General features: G+C 33.6%; 5 protein-coding genes, 2 non-coding genes and 2 pseudogenes across 7 annotated transcripts in view; 1 reads left to right on the plus strand and 8 right to left on the minus strand.

Moving 5' to 3' along the window:
* Window positions 1–2,180, minus strand: part of LOC130826955 (maturase K-like) — a 2,741-nt gene extending 561 nt beyond the window's left edge. The window contains 2 exon segments of the mRNA XM_057692595.1: window positions 1–64; window positions 66–2,180. The exon segment at window positions 1–64 is cut by the window's left edge and continues 561 nt beyond it. Of these exon segments, the coding sequence (XP_057548578.1) occupies window positions 40–64; window positions 66–1,579 (1,539 nt within the window). The 5' untranslated portion in view covers window positions 1,580–2,180 and the 3' untranslated portion in view covers window positions 1–39.
* Window positions 2,181–5,881: 3,701 nt separating this feature from the next.
* On the minus strand, window positions 5,882–9,433 carry LOC130826957 (ATP synthase subunit alpha, chloroplastic). Its single transcript, XM_057692597.1, has one exon. It carries the CDS (start codon window positions 9,338–9,340, stop codon window positions 7,817–7,819), a length of 1,524 nt encoding a protein of 507 aa, XP_057548580.1. The 5' UTR covers window positions 9,341–9,433; the 3' UTR covers window positions 5,882–7,816.
* Window positions 5,952–6,039, minus strand: TRNAS-GCU (transfer RNA serine (anticodon GCU)). Its single transcript has one exon. It is a non-coding gene; the product is annotated as a tRNA-Ser (tRNA).
* On the minus strand, window positions 9,329–10,792 carry LOC130826980 (ATP synthase subunit b, chloroplastic). The gene is made up of 2 exons (XM_057692619.1): window positions 10,648–10,792; window positions 9,329–9,836 (listed from the first exon to the last, which is right to left on the minus strand). The coding sequence occupies exons 1-2, from the start codon at window positions 10,790–10,792 to the stop codon at window positions 9,427–9,429; spliced, it is 555 nt and encodes a 184-aa protein (XP_057548602.1). The 3' UTR covers window positions 9,329–9,426.
* On the minus strand, window positions 10,648–12,072 carry LOC130826991 (ATP synthase subunit c, chloroplastic). The gene has a single exon (XM_057692630.1). It carries the CDS (start codon window positions 11,478–11,480, stop codon window positions 11,235–11,237), a length of 246 nt encoding a protein of 81 aa, XP_057548613.1. The 5' UTR covers window positions 11,481–12,072; the 3' UTR covers window positions 10,648–11,234.
* Window positions 11,545–13,170, minus strand: LOC130826970 (ATP synthase subunit a, chloroplastic-like; annotated as a pseudogene).
* On the minus strand, window positions 13,011–18,248 carry LOC130827002 (DNA-directed RNA polymerase subunit beta''-like). The gene is made up of 2 exons (XM_057692635.1): window positions 14,306–18,248; window positions 13,011–13,867 (listed from the first exon to the last, which is right to left on the minus strand). The coding sequence occupies exons 1-2, from the start codon at window positions 18,246–18,248 to the stop codon at window positions 13,188–13,190; spliced, it is 4,623 nt and encodes a 1,540-aa protein (XP_057548618.1). The 3' UTR covers window positions 13,011–13,187.
* A 180-nt stretch (window positions 18,249–18,428) lies between these two features.
* LOC130826992 (DNA-directed RNA polymerase subunit beta-like) lies at window positions 18,429–24,494 on the minus strand (annotated as a pseudogene).
* Window positions 24,495–25,604: 1,110 nt separating this feature from the next.
* On the plus strand, window positions 25,605–25,675 carry TRNAC-GCA (transfer RNA cysteine (anticodon GCA)). The gene has a single exon. It is a non-coding gene; the product is annotated as a tRNA-Cys (tRNA).
* Window positions 25,676–26,782: the final 1,107 nt, after the last annotated feature.

Here is a 26,782-nt window from a genome sequence, read left to right on the forward strand (position 1 = left end):
CTTATACCTCCATTCATTTAGGTATAATTTCCATTCCATTTAGATAGTCTTATAACCAAAATCATTCATCATTGGCCAAATTATGAATACAAATAATATCCAAATACCAAACACGCCCCCTATAGACTCCTGATAAAGTAGAAGAATCTCTTGGTAAGATCAAAGAAAGGACTTTTTCTTCCGCCGTAAAGAATTCTTCCAAAAATTCTGAACCTAATCTTTTCAAAAAAGCACGTACAGTACTTTTATGTTTACGAGACAAAGTTCTAGCACAAGAAAGTCGAAGTATATATTTTATTCGATATAAACTTTTTTTTCTTGAAGAGCCACTATAATAATGAGAAAGATTTCGGCATATACGTCCAAATCGGTCAATAATATCAGCATCGGATAAATCGGTCCAGACCGACTTACTAATGGGATGACCTAATCCATTACAAAATTTTGCTTTAGCCAACGAGCCAACCAGAGGAATAATTGGAACTATGGTATCAAACTTCTTAATAATATTATCTACTATAAATGAATTTTCTAACATTTGACTCCGTATTACTGAAGAATTGAGTCCCACATTTGAAATAAAACCCATAAAGTCGAGGGAATAGTTTGATAATTGATTGATATAGATTCTTCTTGGTTGAGACCACACAGAAAAATGACATTGCCAGAAAGCAATAAAGTAATATTTCCATTTATACATCAGAAAGGATGTCCCTTTTGAAGACAGAAGGCATTTTCCTTGATACCGAACATAATGCAGAAAAGGTTCTTTGAAAAGCCATAGGATAACCCCAAAAACCTTAACTTTGACTTTTACTAGATATTTTAGCTTTCCGTAAAAATGGATTCGTTCAAGAAGGGCTCCAAAAGACGTTGATCGTAAATAAGAGGATTGCTTGCGTAGAATAACAAAAAGGGATTCGTATTCATATACAACAAGATTATATAGGAACAAAAATAATCTTCGATTCCTTTTTGAAAAAGGGGAAATGGATTCTTTTGGCCGAATAAGACTATTCCAATTACGATACTCGTAAAGAAAGTATCGTAATAAATGCAAGGAAGAGGCATCTTTCAACCAATAGCGAAGAGTTTGAACCAAGATTTCTAGATGGGCAGGGTAAGGTATTAATATATCTAACACATAATTTAAATGTAAGAATTTGTCCTCTAAAAAAGGAAATATTGAATGAATTGATCTCAAATTTTTAGATTCTACTATTTCTTTTCCTTCTAGGGACCATATTAATAGTAGGGAAAATGGAATTTCCACAATGACTGCAAAACCTTCTGTTATCATTTGGGAATACAAATTCTTTTTGTGTTTGTGCCCAAAAATTTCATTTTGGTTCGAATCATTAACAGAAAGAATAAAATGATTCTGTTGATACATTCGAGTAATTAAACGTTTTACAATTAGTAAACTGTATTTCTTGTCGATCGCATTTTCCAACAAAATCAATTTATTTAAAGCATGATCATATGCAAATACATAAATATATTCCTGAAAGATAAGTGGATAGAAAAAGTTATGTTGCCAAGACCTATCTAGTTCTCTATGTCCTTGTAATTTTTCCATTTCAATTTAGACCGAAAACAAAAGTAAAAATAGAGGGTTTCTTGGATTATCAAATGATACATAGTGCGATACAGTCAAAACAAGGCATTTTATTACGAAAAAATGGATACCCCGGAAACGGCTAAATGCATCCGCGGACTTTTCTACCTTTTTCCATCTAATTGGTTTTTTTCTTTTTTTTATAAGATAAAAGATGGTTAGAAATCCTTTATTTTTTCAACCCAATCGCTCTTTTGATTTTGGAATTAAAGTATTTTATCAATATACTCTTTCTTCTACACATTCATTTCCATCTCTTTAATGGAGAATGGATAATCGAATAGTTAGGATTCACTATAAAAAAACAAAGGATCCACTCGTGGGAGAATCCTTTCCCGCATCAGGCACTAATTTTTTTTAACGTCTAATTAGATCGGGAAATCATTCAAATTATGAAGATAAGCTCGTTGTTCTTTCTTTCCTCAGAATTTGAACCCTAGGGCTCGATCCATTTATTCAATCGACCCAACTTTGCTTTGAAGTCCTTTCGTTCCCTTCCAAAAATTCAAATAGAATTTTGTACCAATTTGGTAAGAATGAAATATTCTCCGAATTTTATATTTTTTATATTTTATATTGATACGACATGCTCTTTTTTCCATTCATTTCCGTTCAGGATCAGTCGTGGTCTTATAAACTAAACTCTACCGATGATGTAGACGAATTCCTTGCTTCATCCGAATATGTAAAAGATTGTAGCCGCACTTAAAAGCCGAGTACTCTACCATTGAGTTAGCAACCCGAAAAAGAGATATGTTATGTAGATACAATCGAGATAAAAATAAAATGAATTGGAATCAAAACTTTGAATTAGCAAGAAATCAAAACAAAAGTTGCTAATTGAGTCAGAACTTAAAACCAACCAGATCCGATGACAATACAAAAAATTTTTAGAGAAAATACATTTTTAAAACAAATATTCTCCTTTTTTGGATACAAATTATATATCGCAAAAAATTCAACCTATTTATTGGGCGGAAGACAGAAAGAAACCATTTCATTTTTTTTATTTCATTATTTATTTTGACTTCAAAATTGAATTATATTTGTTCAATATACTCTTGTCAATATGAATATTAAAAAAATTTAATTACAATTTTAAGTACAACGTAGAAAGAAAAAAATGCAAATGAAATTCGAAATACAACTTTCTTTTTAATTTATTTTTAGAAGGAGAAATATATATAAATAGAAAATAGAATAATATATTTTATTTTACTAAATATATATATATTTTTAAGATAATAATTATTATTAACGTAATTAATATTATTAACGTAATTAATATATAAAATATATAGAGAGATTTTCGTTAGTTATTAGTTAATAGAATAATTTTATTATTATTATTTATAGTATTATTAATATTAAAATTATAGAAATATGATATTGTATATATCGTATTTTAAAAGCGAAGTACAAACAAAAGGGAAATATATAAGAAAATTTTTGTGTTGGATTGGCACTACATAAAAAAAAAAAAATAGACAGGACGAGAATAAGGAATAAAAAAATTCTACCAAACTACCACCACATTATCTTTGTTTTTTAGTTCATTAAGTGAACTTTGTTTGATTAAGGCGAAATTCCTTAAAAACCTCCGCCCTCTTGAAAATATCATAGACAGTCTCTGTAGGTTGAGCACCTTTTTCAAGAAAATCTAGAATAGCAGGAACATTTAAATAAGTTTGATTTTTGATCGGATCATAAAAACCCACTTTCTGCAAATCTCTTCCCTCTCTTCGGGACCGAACATCAATTGCAATAATTCGATAGACGGCTCATTGGGATAGATTAGATCAACAATACCCCCCCTGGAAACGTATAGGAGGTTTTCTCCTCGTACGGCTCGAGAAAAATGATTCAAGGTTTAGGTATATAAATAATTAAATAAATCCCTAAAATACTGAAATGAATTAAACTACGAATTTAATCCTTGTCATTTCTTTATTTCCTAAAAAATCATTTGTATACTCATAACTCAAGTTGAATAACTCTTAAATAGCTCAAAAGAAAATCCTTTGGCATTTCATTTATCATTTATTGAGCAGTCTCAAATACCCTTTTGTCTCATTTAGAATCCATTTGAATTCGGTATTCTGATCCAAATCCAATTATTGCGACAATTAACAATTAGAAAGGGTATTTTCTTGTTCCGGAAATCTTTATCTTTTTTTTTTGAATCATTGGGTTTAGACATTACTTCGTAGATTTTTAATCCTTTCAAAAATGGCAGCAACATGCCTTTTTGTTATTTCTTTCTATCAAAAAATCAAATCATACGAACGGCGGATTCCCCACGATATATATCGAATAAGGTCTTATCAATTCCAACAAAAGATTTTCTTTTAGGATTTGAAACTTTTTTTTATTTTAATCCTTTCGATTTCTCTGTCAAAGATATCCTTACGAAGTTGTTAAAACTTATTGATTAACACTAACCCTAGACCCTTCTCTTTTCCCTTGAGAAATAACTCAATACTTTACTACTCGAGCTCCATCATGTACTAGTTCCATTACATCCGAACAAAAAATGCAATGCCGCTTCGAGTGGAACAGAGCAAAGGATGTCGAGTCAAGAGCATCCTTTCTTATAGAATAGAATGATGGATATAAGAATCCACACCAGATCATGTCCTTCAAGTCGCACGTTGCTTTCTACCACATCGTTTCAAACGAAGTTTCACCATAACATTCCTCAAATTTGGAACCGGTATGCGGTTGATTCAATTATGGAATCATGAATAGTCATTGGTTCAGTCAGGACAGTCAATACATATATATTATATGGAATATATCTTAAGTTATTATATTATTTAGTAATGGAATGTTTATTTAGTAATGGAATGTTTATTTAGTAATGGAATGTTAATTTTTTTTACAATTTACAATACAATAAAAATAAAGATGACATCGCTAAGCAATCAAAATCTATCTTTCTTTTTGAGTTTAATATAATAAAAATAATCAATAAAAGAAATCGAAATTGAATAATATATTAGATTGGTATTAGATTGGAAAAATCCAAGTTCGTTTCCAGGATGAAGCAAAAAAAACTAAATTAACTTCGTAACTTCTATTTCTATATTATATATGTCTATATTATATATGAATATTTATAGAGGATGTATATCTGATTAAAGGAATACTTTTTTTTGGAATTCAAATTTGATGAAATGTGAAAAAAAAAAAGATAAGATTCATTTTCGTTAAAATCATTAGTAGTTAGTAGAAAGAATACAATTCTATTTTAAACCTTATAAACAGAAAAATACAATCTTAAATTACATATATTCTGGGACGGAAGGATTCGAACCTCCGAATAGCGGGACCAAAACCCGATGCCTTACCACTTGGCCACGCCCCAATTCGATTTCTATTCAACATTAATAAACCCTAATATTGTTATTGATTGTTCGTCAATTCCAGCCTAACTATCAAAACACAAAAAATCAACTTGATTCTGTTGTTAGAATTTTGACACGTGTAGATATAGAATTCAAATGAATTTATTGATCATTACACAGAATTCCATTAAGATATTGTATGAAAGTAAAATTTCTTCTATTCTCCATTGAGAATAGAAGGTTTTTTGATTGAGTGAGTAAGTTAAAAAAAAGAACGATTTTTTTCTTCATTTTTTTTTATATCAATAACTCAACCAAAATGCAATAAAAAAAAATGTCTGTTATGCTTAATATCTTTAGTTTGATCTGTCTTAATTCGGCCCTTTATTCGAGTAGTTTTTTCTTTGCCAAATTACCGGAGGCCTACGCTTTTTTGAGTCCAATTGTAGATTTTATGCCAGTCATACCTCTACTCTTTTTTCTCTTAGCCTTTGTTTGGCAAGCTGCTGTAAGTTTTCGATGAGATCTTTCATCTTGTCCTAAAAAAATGAATGATTTTTTCGAGAAAAATTATTCTAATATTAGAATAAAAATTCTTTTAATATTAGAATAATAAATATCATTTCAAATTCTATTTTATATTATAGGATATATGGTATAAAAATAGAGAATCTATTCTCTTTTTTCCAAAAAAAATAATCTTGGAGATTGTGTAATGCTTACTCTCAAACTTTTTGTTTACACAGTAGTAATATTTTTTGTTTCTCTTTTCATTTTCGGATTCCTATCTAATGATCCAGGACGTAATCCTGGGCGCGAAGAATAAGACTAAAAAGGGGTTATTTGCTTTATTTTTCATCTATCTTTTTTTTTTTTCAAAATAGAATTATATATAATTCTATTTTGTATAATTCTATTTTGAAAAAAAAAAGATAGAATAAATTCAAAAGAGAAATCAAATAATAAGATTCAGTTATCAATGGAAACGGAAAGAGAGGGATTCGAACCCTCGGTACGAATAACTCGTACAACGGATTAGCAATCCGACGCTTTCGTCCACTCAGCCATCTCTCCCCGTTGAAAATAGTAATAGTCAAATATTAAATAAAAAATTTCGAAAAATTTGAAAATTATGTAAAAAATATGTAATAAACTCAAATTAATTAGACTAAAATAAAAAAATTCAAAATATATATAATCTATATATAACCAAAATATATAATATATATATAACACAATATTATATATAACATAATATATATATACAAAATATACAAGTTGTATTGTGTAAGACAACATTAAGTACAAGTTTTATTTGAAATTTTCATAATTATATTAAAAATTAATATTAAAAATTAAAAAGAAAAAAAAAGACTGAATATTTAATATTAATTAATAGAAAAATAGAATATTTAATTAAATACTTCTTCGCCCGAAAGGGACTCTTTTTTGATTCCCACGGCCTGGCCTGATCAATACCTCGCCAGGCCCTTTTTGTTTTAATGAATTCTAGGGATTCTATAGAATAAAGAAAATGATTTAGTTGATAATGATCATAAAAAATTCCTTCAAGAAAAAATAGAACTTTTTTTTTTTAGTTATTTAACTATAACTTTTTAAAATCTGATTAAAACTCATAAAATCCTCCTACAAAAAGTGTCAATACTCTAAATTTCATGATTCTTTTCGAATCCTGTCTTGATTACATCCAATTTCAGTGTTCGACAAAAGTTTTATTTGGATACAATAATCCAACTGTAGCGGGTATAGTTTAGTGGTAAAAGTGTGATTCGTTCTATTAACCCCTTAATAGTTAAGGGGTCTACCGGTTTGATTACTATTCCGATCAAAAACTTTATTTCTTAAAAGGAATTAATCCTTTCCCTCTCAATGAAAAAATTGAGGAAAATTATACATTCTCGTGATTTGGATCCAAAACTCAATTATATTAGAAAGTGGAATTTTTGGATTATGAAGTTACGAAACATAAAATTTTGTTGAATTGGATGAATACTTCCAATTGAATGAGTATAAGGAAGAGATCTATGGATAAAGATAGAAAAAAGGGTTTCTAATCGTAACTAAATCTTCTAGTTTTTTATAGAGAAGCAAAATAGCTATTAAATGATGACTTTAGTTTACTAGAGGCTTCAATCAACATATTTCTTTTTTTAGCTTAGCTCGGTAGAAACAAAAGACTTTTCCTTAGGATTCTCTCAAATAGAAATAGAGAACGAAGTAACTAGAAAGATTGTTAGAATCGCCTCTTCTAGAGGGATCATCTAGAAAGTAAGTTGTTTTGAATTGAATGCATTCATGCAAAAAACTGACATAGATGTTATGGGTGATTTTTTCTTTTGTAATTTTATTCCCGCCTTAGATTAGGGTCTGGGAATTGCTCCTTTTTCCATAAAGGAGCCGAATGAAACCAAAGTTTCATGTTCGGTTTTGAATTAGAGACGTTAAAATTCATAAATCAACGTCGACTATAACCCCTAGCCTTCCAAGCTAACGATGCGGGTTCGATTCCCGCTACCCGCTCCCTTCTGTATTAATTAATGCATCATTGAATTAAATACGCAATTCAAACAAAAAATTCACATCTCCCATCACATACAATCCGATTCTTTTTTGGAAACACAAAATAAGAAAAAATCCGAAAAATCGGAATGAAAAGCGTCCATAGTCTAATGGATAGGACATGGGTCTTCTAAACCTTGGGTATAGGTTCAAATCCTATTGGACGCAATTTATTTCCATATATTTTTTTTAGATATCCATGTGAAAAAGGGTATTTTCTTTTTTATTTAATAATACAAAAAATTCAGAGGGTTCAGAGGGATGGATTTCTTTACGCTTGTTCCTGAAGTCGAAAGCGTTCCATCTGTTCTTGAATAGCTTCTTTTAAAAGGGCTTCTGCGTCTTCAGTAAATGTCTTGGTAGAAGATATAATTTCTTGGAACTCCGGTTTATTAGTTTTTACATAAGTACGTAATTCAACAATAAATTTCCTTACTTGCTCAAGTTCTAATGAATCAAGATAACCATTCGTTCCGGTATATATAGTCAATACCTGTTCTTCGACCTTGAGAGGAGCTGATTGGGGTTGTTTCAGTAATTCACGTAATCGTTGCCCTCTTGCCAACTGATTCTGAGTAGCTTTATCAAGATCAGAAGCAAATTGGGCAAAGGCTTCTAATTCTGCAAATTGGGCCAGTTCCAGTTTTAATTTACCAGCTACTTGTTTCATAGCTTTAATTTGAGCTGCGGACCCCACCCTAGAAACAGAAATACCCACATTAATTGCTGGTCTGATTCCAGCATTGAATAGATCGGCGGATAAAAATATTTGTCCATCTGTAATGGAAATTACATTCGTAGGAATATAAGCCGAAACATCTCCTGATTGGGTCTCGACTATTGGTAAAGCAGTCATACTTCCTTCACCTAAACGAGAACTTAATTTAGCGGCTCTTTCCAAAAGTCGTGAATGCAAATAAAAAACATCTCCTGGATAAGCTTCACGACCAGGCGGTCTTCGTAATAGAAGAGACATTTGGCGATAGGCTTGTGCTTGTTTGGAAAGATCATCATAAATGATTAAAGTGTGTCGTTCACGGTACATAAAATATTCCGCCAGCGCCGCTCCGGTATAAGGAGCCAGATACTGTAATGTAGCGGGGGAATCCGCTGTTTCGGCTACCACAATAGTGTACTCCATTGCTCCCCTTTCCTGGAAGGTAGTAACTACCTGCGCCACAGAAGATGCTTTTTGACCAATAGCTACATAAACACATATTACATTTTGTCCTTGTTGATTAAGAATCGTATCTGTGGCTACGGCTGTTTTACCAGTTTGTCTATCCCCAATAATTAATTCTCGCTGGCCACGTCCTACAGGGATCATTGAATCAATAGCAATAAGTCCGGTTTGAAGAGGCTCATATACGGAACGTCTCGAAATAATACCGGGAGCGGGAGATTCAATTAACCGAGATTCCGAAGCCGAAATTTCACCCCTACCATCAATAGGTTTAGCTAGGGCATTTATAACACGACCCAAATAAGCTTCACTCACAGGTATCTGAGCAATTCTTCCTGTTGCTTTTACAGAACTTCCTTCTTGTATCAGCAAACCATCACCCATTAATACAACACCAACATTATTGGATTCCAAATTCAAAGCAATGCCTATTGTCCCCTCTTGAAATTCTACTAATTCACCTGCCATTACTTCATCAAGACCGTGAATACGAGCAATGCCGTCACCTACTTGAAGTACGGTACCGGTATTTACAACCTTTACTTCTCGATTATATTGTTCAATACGTTCACGGATAATATTGCTAATTTCGTCTGCTCGAATGGTTACCATGAGTCTTTCTTAATTCTTTATTTCTTTCTTTTTTTTTTTTTTATTATTGGAAACAAAAAAATAATACCTACAATCGAATAGAAGGACTAATCGGTTATTTCGTTCATCGCACCAAACATGCCAATATTAGCGTTGATGGTCCGTAAATGTAATTCGTTGTTTAAACAACTATTCAGAGTTCCTAGAGCTCCTTGTAAGGCTTGTTGGAAAACCCGTTGTCGGACTTGATTAATCGCTTTTTGTTGTTCAAACTGAATGGTCTCATTTTTGTAATTTTCTAATTGTTCTAAAGTTTTATAAGTTGAATTAATCAAATTGATTTTTTCGCGTTCTATTTCAGAATATCCATTCACTCGAAACTGATCCGCTTCCATTTCGACTTTTTTTAAACGAGCCCTGGCTTTTTCAAGCTGTTCAATGGCTTTTCCGCGTAGTTCTTCTGAATTTCGAATAGTACTCAAGATTCTCTGTTTTCGATTATCTAATAAATCATTTAATGAAAGTAGATTATCTTTCCATTCATTTCAAAACGTTCATGATCCCTTCCCGAACCAAACTTGAATCTTTCAATTCATTTGGCTCTCACGCTCAATTACTTCAATTATTTCGGGCAAATTTCCATACCTTTTTTGAATGTAATGAACCTATCCTCTCTTCTCTGGTCATGTTCCACAAAAAATGGAAACGAATCACTAATCAAGACTAGAATATTTGGAGGACTCTTCTGACCCAAACAAAAAAATAGAAATATATTTATATATTTTAAGTATTAAATATAAGTATTAAGTAATTGTCAGCAAAGTTGTTTTTTTTCTTCAAATCCAATTTTTTTTTACTTTATACGTAGGTCGTCGACTCAGCCTTTGGCATTTATTTACTTAAAATATATTCTTAAGTAAATAAAAAGGATAAACCTTTTTCCAATACCAATAAAAAAAGAAAAAAAGGATTCAAATCTTTTTATCGACATGAGTGTTATATATCGAAAAATTTATAACGATTTTAAAATACGTCTCGGTATTAAGTATCAATATAATGGTAGTAAAGAATACCCTGCTGTGCTTCGACTTCAAACAATTTAAGCTTTAACCATGTTAATGGTCCTACATTATTGGTTAATAGAGAATCAAAGTATATTTCCCAACAAATCACGAAATGCTATGGTTCTTACATATGATTTCTTTATTTATTATTGATTCAGAAGTCATTCGTGAAATCATGCACCTTAGAATTTCGCTTTAATTATAAAGACAAAAAGAGGTACAGTTGGTTGAATCCAACCTATTTTTGAAATAAACAACCCGCACACACTCCCTTTCCAAAAAAAATCAATACACCAAGAACTACACTTAGATTTATTAGATTTGTTGCTAAAATATCGGTATTAAACCCGAAACTCCCGGCGGATGGCCAGTGACCCAAGAAAACGAAAGAATCGGTTACATTTTTCATATGATCTCCTCTTATAAATAAACTACAAAAATCATTGTATTATTTCACTTCGTTGGTACTTAATAAATATAAAATAAATAAAAAAAGTTTTGAAAAATTATTTTTTATTTATTTTATATTGAGATTCCCTAATTTCCAATAAGAATAATACTTCATTTTTTGGAATAGAATTCTTAATATTAATTAGGTACTAGGTTTCATGCGAATTGCGAAATACCTCCTTTGTTGCAAGACTTCGCCTTGGAACTTACGAAGGGGAAGGAAGGAAGAAAGCGAGTGGGTAACACTAATTCTTCATCCTCAAATAAGTCCTTCCCGTGGGTTATTTTCGCAACGAATGAGTAATTGTGTAGGAGCGATATTTTACTATAAATGTGAAAAAGCAACCTGCAAATCCAAGACTATAAAAGAAATATGTATTTATCATATTTCTTTTTTGAGATTAAACAAAAGGATTCGCAAATAAAAGCGCTAATGCTACAACCAATCCATAAATTGTTAAAGCTTCCATAAAAGCTAAACTAAGTAATAAAGTACCTCGTATTTTTCCCTCTGCTTCGGGCTGTCTCGCAATACCTTCTACAGCTTGTCCCGCAGCAGTACCTTGACCAACTCCAGGTCCAATAGAAGCAAGCCCTACAGCCAATCCAGCAGCAATAACGGAAGCGGCAGAAATCAATGGATTCATGATAAGTTCCTCACACACAAAAAAAAGAAATGGTTAATGATACAATCAACCAATGCATTAGGACTTAATTATTCCGTTAGTAATATTCATCCAGTCGAAATAACTAAAATAAAAACGCCAAATTGAAATAATAAATAATAATATTATTGAATCATTCGATCATTAGAAAGACTTAATCTTTTTTTAGTTCCTATTTGTTGAGTCTTTCTGAATTAATACAACCCGAGTTTTCCATTTATTTTTTCTAATCATTAATCATTCTTCGATCTTTTTCGTTATTTGATCTGTTTATTCATTCAATTCGCAGTCCTAAACAAAACGGAAGGACTTCAGTTTGGTATCCGAAATTTAAGAAATTTAAGTAGGGCAAATGAAATATTCATTCATATATAACTTGCCAATCTCTAATATAAAATATACATATGTTTCTTCAATAACGTAAACCGGCGATTCTATTTTTAATTCAATCGGATTTTCTAATCATTCTTCGAACCATCTAATCTGCAAGAATTAACTTAAATAGTCATTAGATTCCACATACCTGCGGCACCCCCTCTCTACTAACCAACGCCTTCTTTTCTTTTTTATTTTACACTTCTCGCTCGAATCTTTTTTTTTCTATTCCGGTTAGACTGTATGAATTTTGACATTTATATGTTCTAGATAACATAGATTATCTTGATAGAATATCTTGATACATAGATATATTACCTGGATCTAAACTAAACGATAGACTCTTCCTAACACTAATCAATGATGACCCTCCATGGATTCGCCTATATAAGCTGCAGCTAAAGTTGCAAAAATAAGAGCCTGAATACCACTTGTAAATAATCCAAGAAACATCACAGGTATAGGAACCACTAAAGGTACTAAAGAAACAAGAACAACAACTACTAATTCATCCGCTAATATATTTCCGAAAAGTCGAAAACTAAGTGATAGAGGTTTTGTGAAATCTTCTAAGATGTTAATGGGTAAAAGAATTGGGGTTGGTTGAATGTATTTACCAAAATAACTTAATCCTCTTTTTGTAAGACCCGCATAGAAATAGGCTACTGACGTGAGTAAAGCTAAAGCAACAGTCGTATTTATATCATTGGTGGGTGCGGCTAACTCCCCATGAGGTAATTGTATGATTTTCCAAGGCAAAAGAGCCCCTGACCAATTCGAAACAAAAATAAATAGAAACATAGTCCCAATAAAGGGAACCCAAGGACGATACTCTTCTCCAATTTGAGTTTTGCTCACGTCTCGAATGAATTCAAGGACATATTCAAAGAAATTTTGACCGCCAGTCGGAATAGTTTGTGGACTCCGAACAGCTATAGCAGCTGAACCTAATAAGATAGCAATTACAACCCAAGAAGTTATAAGTACTTGACCATGAATTTGGAAACCTCCTATTTGCCAATAGAAATGTTGGCCTACTTCCACACCAGATATATCATATAACCCCTTTAGTGTGTTAAGTGAATATGATGGAATATTCATATTGTCCTCTGACAGAAATATAACTTAAAAAAAAAATTATTTTGATTCAACCATCGCTTTCTCGACTTGTTTACTTTAATTTTCTATTTAAAATACCGATTAATTAAATAAAATTAAATAATATCATATTCCAAGTTTTTAACTAGTTTTTGAGATTCAGGATATAGGAACCGATATAGAACTTAGCAAATCCGTTTTTGATTTTATTATGAATCAAGGATTTCTTATATAGCTAGAGCGACCTTCACAAATTGCAAATACTAATTTAGTAAGAATTAATCGAATTGAAGCTATAGCGTCATCGTTTGCCGGAATCGAAATATCTGCGAGATCCGGGTCACAATTTGTATCGATTAAACAAATCGTTGGAATTCCCAAAGTAATACATTCTCGAAGGGCTGTATATTCTTCTTGTTGATCAACGATGATTACAATATCCGGTAATCCTGTCATATACTTGATCCCGCCCAAATATGTTTGCAAGTGAGATAATTGTCTCTTCACCACGGCTGCGTCTCTCTTTGGAAGACGAGCGAGTCTCCCTGTCTTTTGTTCCATTCTCAAGTCCCTGAATTTTTGAAGTCGCGTTTCTGTCGTGGACCAATTCGTTAACATACCCCCCAGCCACTTTTTATTAACATAATGACAGCGAGCCCTTATTGCAGCCCATGCTACTGAATCAGCTGCTTTATTTTTTGTCCCTACAATTAAAAATTGTTTTCCTCTACTTGATGCATCAAAAACTAAATCACAAGCCTCTGATAAAAAACGAGCAGTTCTAGTAAGATTTATAATATGAATACCTTTACATTTTGTAGAGATATAAGGCGACATTCTAGGATTCCATTTACGAGTACCGTGACCAAAATGAACTCCCGCTTCCATCATCTCTTCCAAATTGATGTTCCAATATCTTCTTGTCATTTCTCCCCACACTTTCTCTTTTTTTTATTTTTTTAATAAAGAGATGAGGTATTCTGAAATAAATAATTGTTCCAAGGGAACCTTCTTTTCTACCACGGATTGGCCATTGATATACAACGCAAACCATTAATTCCTTTCTATTTCGTTATTTTTTGAATTTCTTTATTTTTTTACTAATTTTTTTATTACTAAATTAAATAACCATAACAAATACATAAAAGATAAAAAAGATGAATCTATTCTATTAAACCCCAAAAATCATTGTTGTTTTGATCTATCACAGAAATTCTTTGAAAGATAAGAATCAAATAATTCTCTGTGGTAAAACAAAATATCTCTCATTTCTCCCTCGAATAGATTCTTTTTTTTTGTTTTCAACGGAATACCCTTATGTTGACTTGAATGGTGTACGACTCCTTTGAATCCGGTCCCAACAGGTATCATTCCCCCTAGAACAACATTTTCTTTTAGTCCTTTCAACCAATCGATACGGCCCCGGAGAGCCGCTTTTGCTAAAACTCGAGCAGTTTCCTGAAAACTCGCTTCGGATATAAAACTTTGCGTATTCAAAGATGCTCGAGTTATTCCCAATAAGGTAGCTCGATAACATATTGCTTCGTCCAAAGCGCGCCCCGTTCGTTCTGCCCGAAACAATCCAATAAGTTCTCCGGGCAAAAAAACATTAGACATTCCATCTTCTGAAACCAAGACTTTTGATGTTATTTGACGTACAATAATTTCTATATGCCTATTATGTATCTGCACCCCTTGTGATCGATAAACCTTTTGGATCTTATTAACCAAAGAGATACGACTTTGCGCTATAGTTAGCTCAGCCCCAATCAAGAATCCCCAAGGAATTCCAAGAATTCGTCTTATACGTTCGTTCCAACCATCAATCCTCTTTTCTAGATTCATAGATATTGAATCAATGGAACGAACTTCTAAAACTTGTTCCACCTTTGGAAGACCTTGCGTTATGTCACCAGACCTCGATTTTTCATATATAAATGTAACTAATGTATCCCCCTCATAAACGATTGATCCATAATGACCATGAACTGTTGCTCCCGGAGTAGCCAAATAGGGCTTAGCCAATCTTATTACTACGGAGTCAAATTGAACAATTATAACTTGACCCGATTTTAAGTATGGTCCATTTTTGGTCATACATACATTTTCACAAACAAATTGTCCAAGATAAATTTTTGTGGATGTCTCTTCACAAAAATTATAATGAAGAAAATACCAATTCAATTTTAATGGATTCAAAATGATGTTACTGCATGGATCGGGATTATAAATTTTTCCATTTTCATCCATTAAATAATACGGAAATTTAATTAGTTGAAAGGTTTGTTTTAAATTGTCAAGTTGCAAATAATTAATTACCGAGATCTGATTATGAGTTATTAAATGGTAAAATGAAAAAAAATGAGAAATTGGAAGGGCTGTCCCTAAAGAACCAAACGAATTCCTAATTAAACTTAGGGAATCTTTTTGAATTGATTCTTTGTGAGATTTTACACCTTTGGATGGGAATGGACCTATTCGAAAACATTTGGATGATGACAAAATTATACAAAATTGAGATTCTTTGTTTATACCCAACAACGTACGAACAGTTCCTTGATTTTGGTTAAATGATTGTTGAAGTTTTGTCTTTGAATAAATGGAATAAAATGGATTCATATTGGTATGATTTGATCCCTCATTTTTTTCTGATAATGGATCATCTCGTTTCCCGATATACGAAATATGGGATTTCACTAAATGGATCCTTAGAAAATCTCGAATCATACCGTTTGTTTTTACTTCAACAAAAGAAGCACGGGCCTCTTCAATAGAAGAACTTTTTTTATTTTGATTCCAATTCAATACTAAACAAGTACGTACTAATTGAATACTTGTGTCAGAAATTTCTCGAGTGGCTTTGCCATTTCCATAAAGGATATAATTGACAACTCGAAGTTGCACATTATCCCTTTCCTGCAACAAATACTGAGGGAAAAGTGTTGTTAAATTGATACCGTCCGTTATTTCATATGGGACTACGGGTCGAACCAAAACAAAAGATTTTTTCTTAGTAGGGGTGATCCGTTGGACATAGATCCAATTTTTCAAATCTTTTGAGTCCTTGGAATTTGTTCTGCCTGGTGGTATCAAAATGCCACTATGTCGGGATATTTTATCTGTCTCCCCAGGAAAATGTATATCTCCAGAAAAAATTTTAAGTTCAATCTTTTTTTTTTTCCTCTCCACTCGGACCACTCCGCCCACTCGGCTTCTTGTATTTAAAGTGATTTGTGTATCTACTCCAATGATACTATTGTTGCGTACCATTATGGACGAAGATCCGGGTAAGATATGAACTTCTTCGGGAATGAAAAAAAACCGATCTACTTTCATTTGGTATTTTGGTCGAAATTCTTTGACTCCTCGATACTCAATCAAATCCTCTTTTTTAACGATTGAATGCATTTCTGTAGTCCCATATTTAGTAATTCCCGAACTCTTTCTTCGGTATCGAGGATCATCGAAATAAGCAAAAATACTATTTCTACGAAAAATACCATTTATAGGTATTTCAATTGAGAGACCAGAACGGTACCTTAAGTCTTTTTCTCGTTCTTGATTCGATTGAAATGGAATAATGAATCTATTTCTTCGTTTCTTTGCCAATAAATCAGAATTTTTTGCAGGATATATGAGATTAAGTTCGGAATAATCAGGAATCCTATCCTCTTTTTTACTAAAAGAGTCCGATAATTTCTCTTTTATTTGATCATTAATGACTGAGGGGTTAGAAATATCTATTTGTTCGAAAGAAAGAGAATGAATGTTCGTTTGATCTTGATCCTTGGAGAGCGAAAAGGGGACTACACTCGATCTGTACGGCCTTCCGGATAATATCCATAAATGACTTGTTTTTGGTAAGAGATGAACATTACCGTATGTAAATTCGGGTGCATGGTACACATCGGTACTCCAGTGCATTTCTCCTTCTGAGTCCGAATAAATATGTTTTCGAACCCTTTCCTTAAAATTCAAGTTAAATGTCCCCGCGCGAATTTCAGCAATCACTTGTTCGGATTCAACATATTGATTGTTTTGAACTAAAAGAAAACTTTTGGGCGGAATATTTACATTATGTAGAGTATCTTCACTCTCAATAGTGACATACAAGTCGATATAACATAGAAAGGCGGGATGTCCATGACGTGTACGTGTGGGATGAACTAAATCCTCATTGAATTGGATTTTTCCATTAGAAGGGGCTCGTACATGTTCTGCAGTACCCCCTGTGAATACTCCGCCCGTATGAAAAGTTCTTAATGTTAGTTGAGTACCAGGTTCCCCAATAGATTGACCCGCAATAATACCCACAGCTTCTCCCAATTCAACCAGGTCGCCGTGAGTCGGACTCCGGCCATAGCATAATCGACAGATCCAAGATGCACTCCTACAAGTAAAAGGAGTTCGAATGGATACTGGTTGGGTTCGAAGCGTTATGAATCGGTTGACAAGTCCAACCCCGATATCTTGGTTTCGGGTGGCAATGCACCGTGAACCCATATATATATCATCTGCTAATACACGACCGATTAATGTTTGGATAAAAATTCTTTCCGGCATTATGCCGTTCCGAGAAGTTACAGAAATACCTCGAATAGTGCCACAATCCGTTCTACGTACAACAATATGTTGAACTACTTCGACAAGCCTTCGCGTGAGATATCCAGCGTCTGATGTTCGTACAGCAGTATCCACAACTCCTTTGCGGGCTCCGTAGCAAGAAATGATATATTCTGTTAAAGAGAGTCCTTCGCGTAAATTGCTTTGAATAGGTAAATCAATCATTTGTCCTTGTGGATCTGACATTAATCCTCTCATACCTACTAATTGATGTACCTGAGACACATTTCCTCTAGCTCCCGAAAAAGACATTATATAGACTGGATTATAAGGGTCAGTCATCCTAAAATTAGGATTCATTTCTTGTCGCAAATATTCACTTGTAGAATACCATATCTCAATAGATTGACGTAATTTTTCTACCGCGTGTACATTCCCATAATGATGGTGTTTTTCCAAACTCAAACTTTGTTGTTCAGCATCTTGGACTAGCCATCCTTTAGAAGGTATTGTTAAAAGATCATCAATTCCTAATGAAATGGATGTAGCAGTGGCTTGCTGGAAACCCAGAGTCTTTACTTGATCCAGGATGTGTGACGTATATGCCATTCCAAAGTGATCGATTAATCGACTAATAAGTCGTTTCATGGCAATTCCATCTATCGCTTTATTGTGAAAGACCAAATTGGCCCGTTCTGCCATAAGTACCTCCATATTCCGATGAGTAGGATTCGACAATGAATGGGGTTGAGTTAGTGTGATTCGAAAACTTCCTTTTCTTGATCTTAATTCACCTAAAACTTCACAAATTAGAATCCTAGTTAAACCCGAAAGACTCAAATTCCGCTGGGATTGAAGAATTACGTAGCTTAGGTACAATATGATTTAAGTATACTATGAGCAGGCTTGACAAAATCCTTGTATAGCTTCTTCAATTTCTCGATAAAGAGAAATATGACCAACCGTAGTTCGAATGTATATAAAAAGAATTTCTTTTTTGACACTTCTTATTATTAGATAGTGCGCATAAATCTCATGATAGGTACCCAAAGATTCATAGTGAACTTCAATAGGAGTTTCTTTTGAAGCAATAATGCGTTGATCTAACTGCCACCGGAGCCACAAAGGACTATCTAAATTGATTCTTTTTTGACGATAAGCTCCAATTACATCATAGGAATTACAAAAAAAGGGTTCTTTCATATACTGATAATTATTATTATTAATTTGATCATTTTGATATATTTTTTTAGTCCCTGGATTATACCTATTTGCACAAATACCTCGACGAGTCCCACTCGTTAATATATAGAGTCCAATAAGCATATCTTGAGTTGGTACGGAAATGGGATCCCCGATAGCTGGAGACAAAAGATTCATATGCGAAAACATAAGTAAACGCGCCTCCGCCTGAGCCTCCAAAGATAAAGGTACATGAACAGCCATTTGATCCCCATCAAAGTCTGCATTGAATCCTTTACAAACTAATGGATGTAAACAAATAGCGCGCCCTTCCACTAAAATAGGTTGGAACGCCTGTATACCTAATCGATGCAGAGTAGGCGCTCTATTTAACAATATGGGATGCCCCTGCATAACTTCCTGCAGTATTTTCCATACAATCGGCTCTTTTTCCCGAATTTTACGCTTAGCAACTCCTATGTTCGAAGCAAGATGTTTCCTAATTAGACCACGAATTACAAATGTCTGGAATAGCTCTATTGCAATTTCACGAGGCAATCCACATCGATGTAATGAAAGTGAAGGGCCTACGACAATGACGGAACGGCCGGAATAATCGACCCGTTTACCAAGTAAAGTCTCACGAAATCTTCCTTCTTTACCCTCAATTACATCTGAAAATGACTTGTAAACTTTATTATGACCATCCCTCATTGGTTGTCCACGGATTCCATTATCAAGAAGTGTATCTACCGCTTCTTGTACCAATTTCTCCTGACACATTACTAATTCTCCCGGCGTAGATCTACTTGTTGATAATAGATCAGTAAGAGTATTGTTCCGATAGATAACTCTTCTATAGAGTTCATTAATATCCGAACTCATTAATTTACCTCCATCTATTTGAATGATCGGTCTCAACTCAGGAGGAAGAACTGGTAATAGACATAAAACCATCCATTCTGGTTCGATATTTGTTCGAATAAAATGCTTAGCTAATTCCATGCGTCTAACTAAAAAATCCTTTCGTCTTCCAACTTTTCGGTCTTCCCATTCATTTCCGGTCGGTCCTTCTTCCCCTAACTCTTTCCATTCTGCGAATGAATAATCTATAATAGTTCGCAAATCCAAATCGGCTAATTGTTCTCGAATAGCACTTGCTCCAGTCGATATTTCTCTATTTCGAAATGTATCAAACCCTTGGGTAGTAAAAAAAAGCGGGATGCTGTATTTCCAGGATTGGATTTCATATTCGAATAAACCTCGTAATCGTAAAAAAGTAGGTTTTTTCGCTATAGGCCTAGCAAATGAAAAATTGGGATAGGATCCTATAAGATCTCCCCCCCTTCAAAACCGGACGTGAAAGTTTCCCCTCGTCCGGCTCAAGTAGTTGTAGCAAACAAATAAAGAAAGGAATTCTCGTTTTCAAATTTCAAATAAAGTAGAGAAAATCGCCAAAACAAAAGATCTACTCCTTACTCAAGTTTCATTGAAGACTAAGAATCATTTCCTTGATTTCTTCGTCTTTTCATTTTTTGGTCTTATTTTGTGAATTCTTTATTTTTATTCAATTTAATTCCAACAAAAATGAACTGTGAAATTCGTGAGTAGTCTCCCTCCCTTCAAATGATGAATCCCCTTAAAAAAAAATAAAAGTAACTTGAAATTCAGAAGGAATTTACTTGTCTATGTATTGTTCTATTCGATCTTTTAGGTCACGACTTCACCTCGACGGTTATACTACAATGCCTTTAAAGCCTATATGCGACGGATAGACTCTTGTAACCATAACATATTTGCTTGCGTATATGAACCGAATTTCTTTCTAAATGAAAAAGAATGGTTAATTCCACAAAAAAAAAAAGATTTCTTTTTTTTTTTACGAGGTACAACTAGAAATTACTATTTCTTTGTCACGAAATTGACCATGGACCAATTCCCTTTTCATTTGGGAGTATTGAATACCCCCATAATTCTGAGCTTCATGTTCTTCCGCCGAGGAACCATGTCAGATCCAGGGCATCCCTTTTGTATTGAATAGGATGACAGTTTCTCATTTCGAATCTGTAAAATCATAATTTCGATCAAATCACACATCGCAGTATACCAGGCCCTCTAATTCTTTCAGAGGTTTATCTAAAAAATTCGCGATATAACTAGGAAGACGTTTCAAATACCACACGTGGGTTACCGGGCATGCCAATTTAATATAGCCCATTTGATACCTTCGTATTCGAGAATCAACAAATTCGACTCCGCATTGTTCGCAAAATTTTGGGTCTTCTTTTTCATCTCCGATTACTCGATAATTTCCACAAGCACAAATTCCACTTTTTATAGGTCCAAAAATTCTTTCACAAAATAATCCATCTTTTTCGGGTTTATTGGTTTTGTAATGAAAAGTATAAGGTTTTGTCACCTCTCCAACTATCTCTCCATTAGGTAAGATTTTTGTAGCCCAAGCACTTATTTGTTGAGGAGAAACTGATCCAATTCGGAGTTGTTGATGTTTATACTGATCGATCATAGAAAAAAAATTCTAATTTATTCCGATTAAGCTTCCCTCCTATTAATCTGGAAGTTTTTTTCAGATACAAGGAAATGATTCAGTTCCAGAGCTAAAGATCGTAGTTCTCGAACAAGCAGTCGAAAAGATTCTGGAGCATCTTCGGGGTTAGTTATTGTTCCCCCAATGATCGTAGTACCAAGTACTTCTTGGCGAGCTTTAATATGATCCGATTTATAAGTAAGCATTTCTTGTAAAATATGAGCAACACCAAATCCTTCTAGAGCCCAAACCTCCATTTCTCCTACCCTCTGTCCTCCTTGCTTGGCTCTTCCTCGAAGGGGTTGTTGTGTAACAAGTGCATAATGTCCACTAGAACGGCCGTGGATTTTATCATCAACTTGATGAATTAATTTCAATATATAAGGATTTCCTATTATAACAGGCTGTTCAAAAGGATCTCCCGTTCTTCCATCAAATATTCGACTCTTTCCCGGATACTCGGGTTCAAATACCCATGGATTCGCTGTTTGCTTACTGGCTTCATATAATTCCGAAAACACTAGTTTTCTCGAAGCCTCTTGTTCATATCTCTCATCAAAAGGTGCTATTCGATAATGTCTATCTAGCAGACTCCCCGCTAACCCGAGCGAACATTCAAATATCTGTCCTACATTCATTCGTGACGGTACTCCTAATGGGTTAAAGATCATATCAACGGGTCTTCCATCTTGCAAATAAGGCATATCTTGTCTAGGCAAAATTCTGGAAATGATACCCTTATTTCCATGCCTTCCAGCTACTTTATCACCTATTTTGATTTCACGTTTCTGTAAAATATATACATGAATCATTTCTGGATTATAACTAGAACCCCCCTTTTTCTGGATCCATCTCACATCAATAACTCGCCCCCTACCCCCTATAGGCAGTTTTAGACAAGTTTCCTTTGATGTGGATACCTGAATGCCAAGTATAGCTCGTAATAATCTATCTTCTGGAGCATACGAAGATTCTTTTGCCATCTGAGGCGTTAATTTACCTACTAAAATATCACCTGTTTCTACCCACGATCCCAGCCTCACAATTCCATTTTTGTCTAAATTGCGGAGTAAATGAGCTTCTAAATGTGGTATTTCGCTAGTGACCTTTTCAGGACCTTGACTTGTCACATAAGTCTGAATTTCATATCTCCGTATGTGAAACGAAGTATAAATATCTTCATACACAAGACGCTCACTAATGAGTACCGCATCTTCAAAATTGTACCCTTCCCACGGCATATAAGCTACTAATACGTTTTTTCCCAAAGCTAGTTCACCACCAACTGTAGCGGCACCATCTGCTAAAATTTGTCCCTTTTTAACGCATTTTCCCCGTGGAATCCGGGGTTTTTGATGCATACAAGTATTTTTGTTGGAACGTTGATACATAACTAATGGAATGTTTATAGTATTGCCATTGCCTGATAAAATCATCTTGTCAGTAGTTGTATAAATAATCTTTCCCTCACGTTCGGCTATAGCAAGAACTCCTGAATCTAGAGCCGCTTGGCGTTCCAACCCAGTTCCAACAATGCACTTCTCGGACTGAGAAAGCGGAACTGCTTGACGTTGCATATTAGAACTCATTAAAGCTCGATTTGCATCATTGTGCTCGATAAAAGGAATCAGGGAAGCTCCAATAGAAAAATATTGGAAGGAAAAGATACTTCGAAGATGAACTTGTTCCCACGCAATAGTCAGGAATTCTTGACGGTATCGGGCTGGAACAACCTGCTCCTCCTGACTACCTTGATTCAGGGCCAAAGAATTTCCGGACGCTAACATATAGTATTCGTCTTTACTTGGTGATAAATAAAGGATCTGTACCCTTTTTGATCTCTCAGAAATTTCATAATAAGGGCTTTCTAGAGACCCCCAAGGCCCAATCCTCGCGTGAATTGCTAAGGATCCAATAAGCCCAACATTAATTCCTTCAGACGTGTCAATTGGACAAATACGCCCATAGTGACTAGGATGGATATCTCGTATCCGAAAACTAGCAGTTCGCCCTGTCAATCCCCCTGGGCCCAAATAACTCAATTTTCTCCCATGAACTATTTGTGTCAATGGATTAGTTCGATCCAAAACTTGAGATAATGGGTGTAATCCAAAAAAAGATTCAAAAGCCGTTGTTAATGGAGTTGAAGTTACCAAATTCTGAGGAGTCGGTATTAATTTATGCCGAATTGCTCCAGATATAGTTCCGCGAACCACATTTTCTAAACGAACTAGAGCCAATCCGAATTGATCTTGTAAGAGATCTGCTACAGAACGAATACGTTTATTTTTCAAATGATTCATATCATCAAGTGTACCCATTCCAAATTTCATTCCGATCAAATGATCCGCAGCTGCCAATATATCCCGCGGTAACAAAAACGTATTGTTTGAGGGTATATCAAGGTTCAGTCGCCGGTTCATATTTCGTCGACCAATCCTTCCTAATTCGCATCTTTGTTGAAAGAATTTTTTTTGTAAGTCCTTACATAAGGATTCCGAAAATACTGGATCCCCACCCACACAAGCAAATTGTTGATAAAACTCCAAAATGGCATTTTCTTTTGACCCTATTTTTTTTTTCTCTTTATCATTCAGGAAAGACAAGAAAATTTCTGGGTAGCAAACATTATCCAGAATTTCTCGTAAATTCGAACCCATAGCTGATGATAGAATTAAAATAGATATTTTCTGTTTCCTACTCACACGAGCCCATATCCTTGCTTTTCGATCAATCTCTAATTCTGATCTTCCTCCCCAATCTGATATTATGGTGCCGGTATAGACCGAAATTCCGTTATGGTCCAACTCGGATCGGTAATAAATACCCGGGCTTTGCAATATTTGATTGATCACAATTCTGTATATTCCATTTACTATAAAAGTTCCCAGGGAATTCATTAGAGGAATATTTCCAATCCAAATTGTTTGTTCTTGCATCTCCCCGCTAGTTTTCCAAATTAATCCCGCGGACACATATAATTCAGAAGAATATGTAAGTGATTCATACACAGCATCTTTTTCTTTTATCAAAGGTTCTGCCAATTGATATGTTTCCACAAATAATTGAAATTCAATTTCTTGGTCTGTATCTTCCATTTTTGGAAACTTATAAAGTTCTTCTGTTAAGCCCTGATCAATGAACCTACAAAATCCTTCAAATTGTATCTGATTAAATCCAGGAATTGTAGACATTCCTTCATTTCCATCCCGTAGCATTTGAACTCAATTCCCTATTTATTGAAAAATCCCATTTTTGGCTCATTCTTCATTAGATCATATAGATCGATCTAGCTCCGATGGAATTTATATTCTGTTTACTAAATCACATAAAATTTGACACAAAAACTCCATATATGAATATACGAAATGTATGAAATACGTATGAACGGGGCAATAAATAAAAGATTCTACTCAAATTTGAAAATGCAATAGATACAAAAGGAAAGGAATTGATAAAACATTTTTATAAAAAGAATTCTGCTACTTAAATACTTAAAATTAGATTTTTCGATTTATATAATTTAGTTTAGTATAGAATATCAGTTCAATTTCGACCATTATTATGATATTCGATATTCCAATCTGATTGGATACCAAAAAATAAACAGATACAGAATTTGATCCCTTCGCCGAGATAAAGACAGAATAATCAGAAACAATATAGAGTTGATTTATTTAACCAATCTTTTGACCCTTTCTTTTGTATTGTATGGTTACAATACAAAAAGGATTTGCGGAGAAAAGAGATATTTTTTCCCTATTTAGTACTATTTTGTAGAATTCGTAAAATATGATTGTATTGTAAATCGGGTTATGTTTATTATATTAAATAGTCAATTTTCACACGTGCGGATATCTATATATCATATATAAGATACTCGACGGTCTGTGTAATTTTTGTTCTTGTTCCGGGGTTTACATATACTCATAATTTTTATTATAATTGAAATTGAGAAAAAGAAAAAAGGAAATAAAGATTTTTCCATTTTTCTTGAAAAGACGCAATACTAATGAGTTATCATATTGATTTTCTTATGTCATTAGGTAAACATAATTTGAAATCAAAATTGAGGAATCGTTCATGAAATTGCAATTAAGTCAATAGTTAATGGTTCCAATTTCTCATGTTTATCATGAATTTTTACTTTTTTAACTGAAAGTCCATATTTTTTGGTATCGATCGAATCAAAAATAAAAAACAAAAGAAAGATTTTAGTTTTAGGTTTTAGTAAGGGATAGCAAGGAAAAGGGATTCAAAATGCAAGTACAATAAATAAAAAAAAAATTCAGTAATCCATCCCAAATAATATTTTTGTTTATTCTATTTTGTATCGTTTTGGCGGCATGGCCGAGTGGTAAGGCGGAGGACTGCAAATCCTTGTTCCCCAGTTCAAATCCGGGTGTCGCCTGGTTCTAATTAACAAAACAAAAAACTATAAATCCCTTATCGACTATCGACTACTATAACTCATATAACCTAGAACTCGCGGATTATTCTCCAGTCGAAGGGAAAGAGAGGAGGAGGTTTCTTGATACATACTTTATTCTAAGTATACGAGAGTTCTCAAAAGTGAAAGTTCTGTAAATTCTTGTGGATAGAAAGATTTTTACTTTAGTAAATAGTGGAAGGAATACCGTGAGACCCATTCATTCCCTTCCATTTTGGTTACTGACTGGTCAGCGGGGGGGATTAGTAATTGTGGAAAAGAAAGACGAAATAGAGTTTGTATACAAACTCAAAAAAGTCGCTGAGTACTTAAGGTATTAGATTGGTTCATTAAATTAATAGTACAAAATGGATAGTCCAAAAAATTTTGACTCTGTACCATGGATTTCACTATTATTAGTAAACAATAATGGAATAATTCCTTCATATTCATAGAAATAGGGGACATAATTCACATGGATATTGTAAGTCTCGCTTGGGCTGCTTTAATGGTAGTCTTTACGTTTTCTCTTTCACTTGTAGTATGGGGAAGAAGTGGACTCTAGAAATATTCCTTAATTAATTACTCATTGAGTTTTTAGTTGAGGAATAAAACTGTATCATTTGTTTTAGATTTATAGATCGCTCCAGAAAGTGTTTTTCATTTTTAATTAAAGATAATAAAGAAATGTCAATAAAAGAAATATTTAACTAATTCCCATGTTTATATTTCGATTCGAAACGAAATGAAATCTAGATGATAGGAAATAGATTTGATTTTGTTGTGCTTTATCGATTTCTTTCATATCGGGTTTTACGTGTTAAAAATGGATGAGGTTTACTATTTCTTTTTCATTTCAAAAAGATCGAAGAAGTTTCCACACCATAGAACTCTTTCAAGCATCTATCCACTCGTCAATCAATTCAATTACTTTACTTCTTGAGTTGGCAATGATAAAAAAAGATTACTAAGTTGGTTTTTTATTAAGATATACCATATTTTTAAGATATACCATATTTTTCTTTCTTTGATTCTTTTGGCAGATACTGCGTTTATATTTTAAAGAACCCGAAATCGCAGAATTCGAGC

Source organism: Amaranthus tricolor, chromosome 11, assembly GCF_026212465.1.
Source record: "Amaranthus tricolor cultivar Red isolate AtriRed21 chromosome 11, ASM2621246v1, whole genome shotgun sequence".
Classification (NCBI taxonomy): Eukaryota; Viridiplantae; Streptophyta; class Magnoliopsida; order Caryophyllales; family Amaranthaceae; genus Amaranthus; species Amaranthus tricolor.

What these genes read in the sequence shown, in the direction of transcription:
- LOC130826957 (XM_057692597.1), bottom strand. Translation starts at nt 9,340, where the DNA reads ATGGTAACCATTCGAGCAGACGAAATTAGCAATATTATCCGTGAACGT.
- LOC130826980 (XM_057692619.1), bottom strand. Translation starts at nt 10,792, where the DNA reads ATGAAAAATGTAACCGATTCTTTCGTTTTCTTGGGTCACTGGCCATCC. An exon ending in TTTTTTTGGAAAGGGAGTGT is followed by an intron (nt 9,837 to 10,647) that starts GTGCGGGTTGTT and finishes ATCTACTTTCAT; the next exon opens with TAAATGATTTATTAGATAAT.
- LOC130827002 (XM_057692635.1), bottom strand. Translation starts at nt 18,248, where the DNA reads ATGGAGGTACTTATGGCAGAACGGGCCAATTTGGTCTTTCACAATAAA. An exon ending in CGGATTCAAAGGAGTCGTAC is followed by an intron (nt 13,868 to 14,305) that starts ACCATTCAAGTC and finishes ACATCAATTTGG; the next exon opens with AAGAGATGATGGAAGCGGGA.
- LOC130826991 (XM_057692630.1), bottom strand. Translation starts at nt 11,480, where the DNA reads ATGAATCCATTGATTTCTGCCGCTTCCGTTATTGCTGCTGGATTGGCT.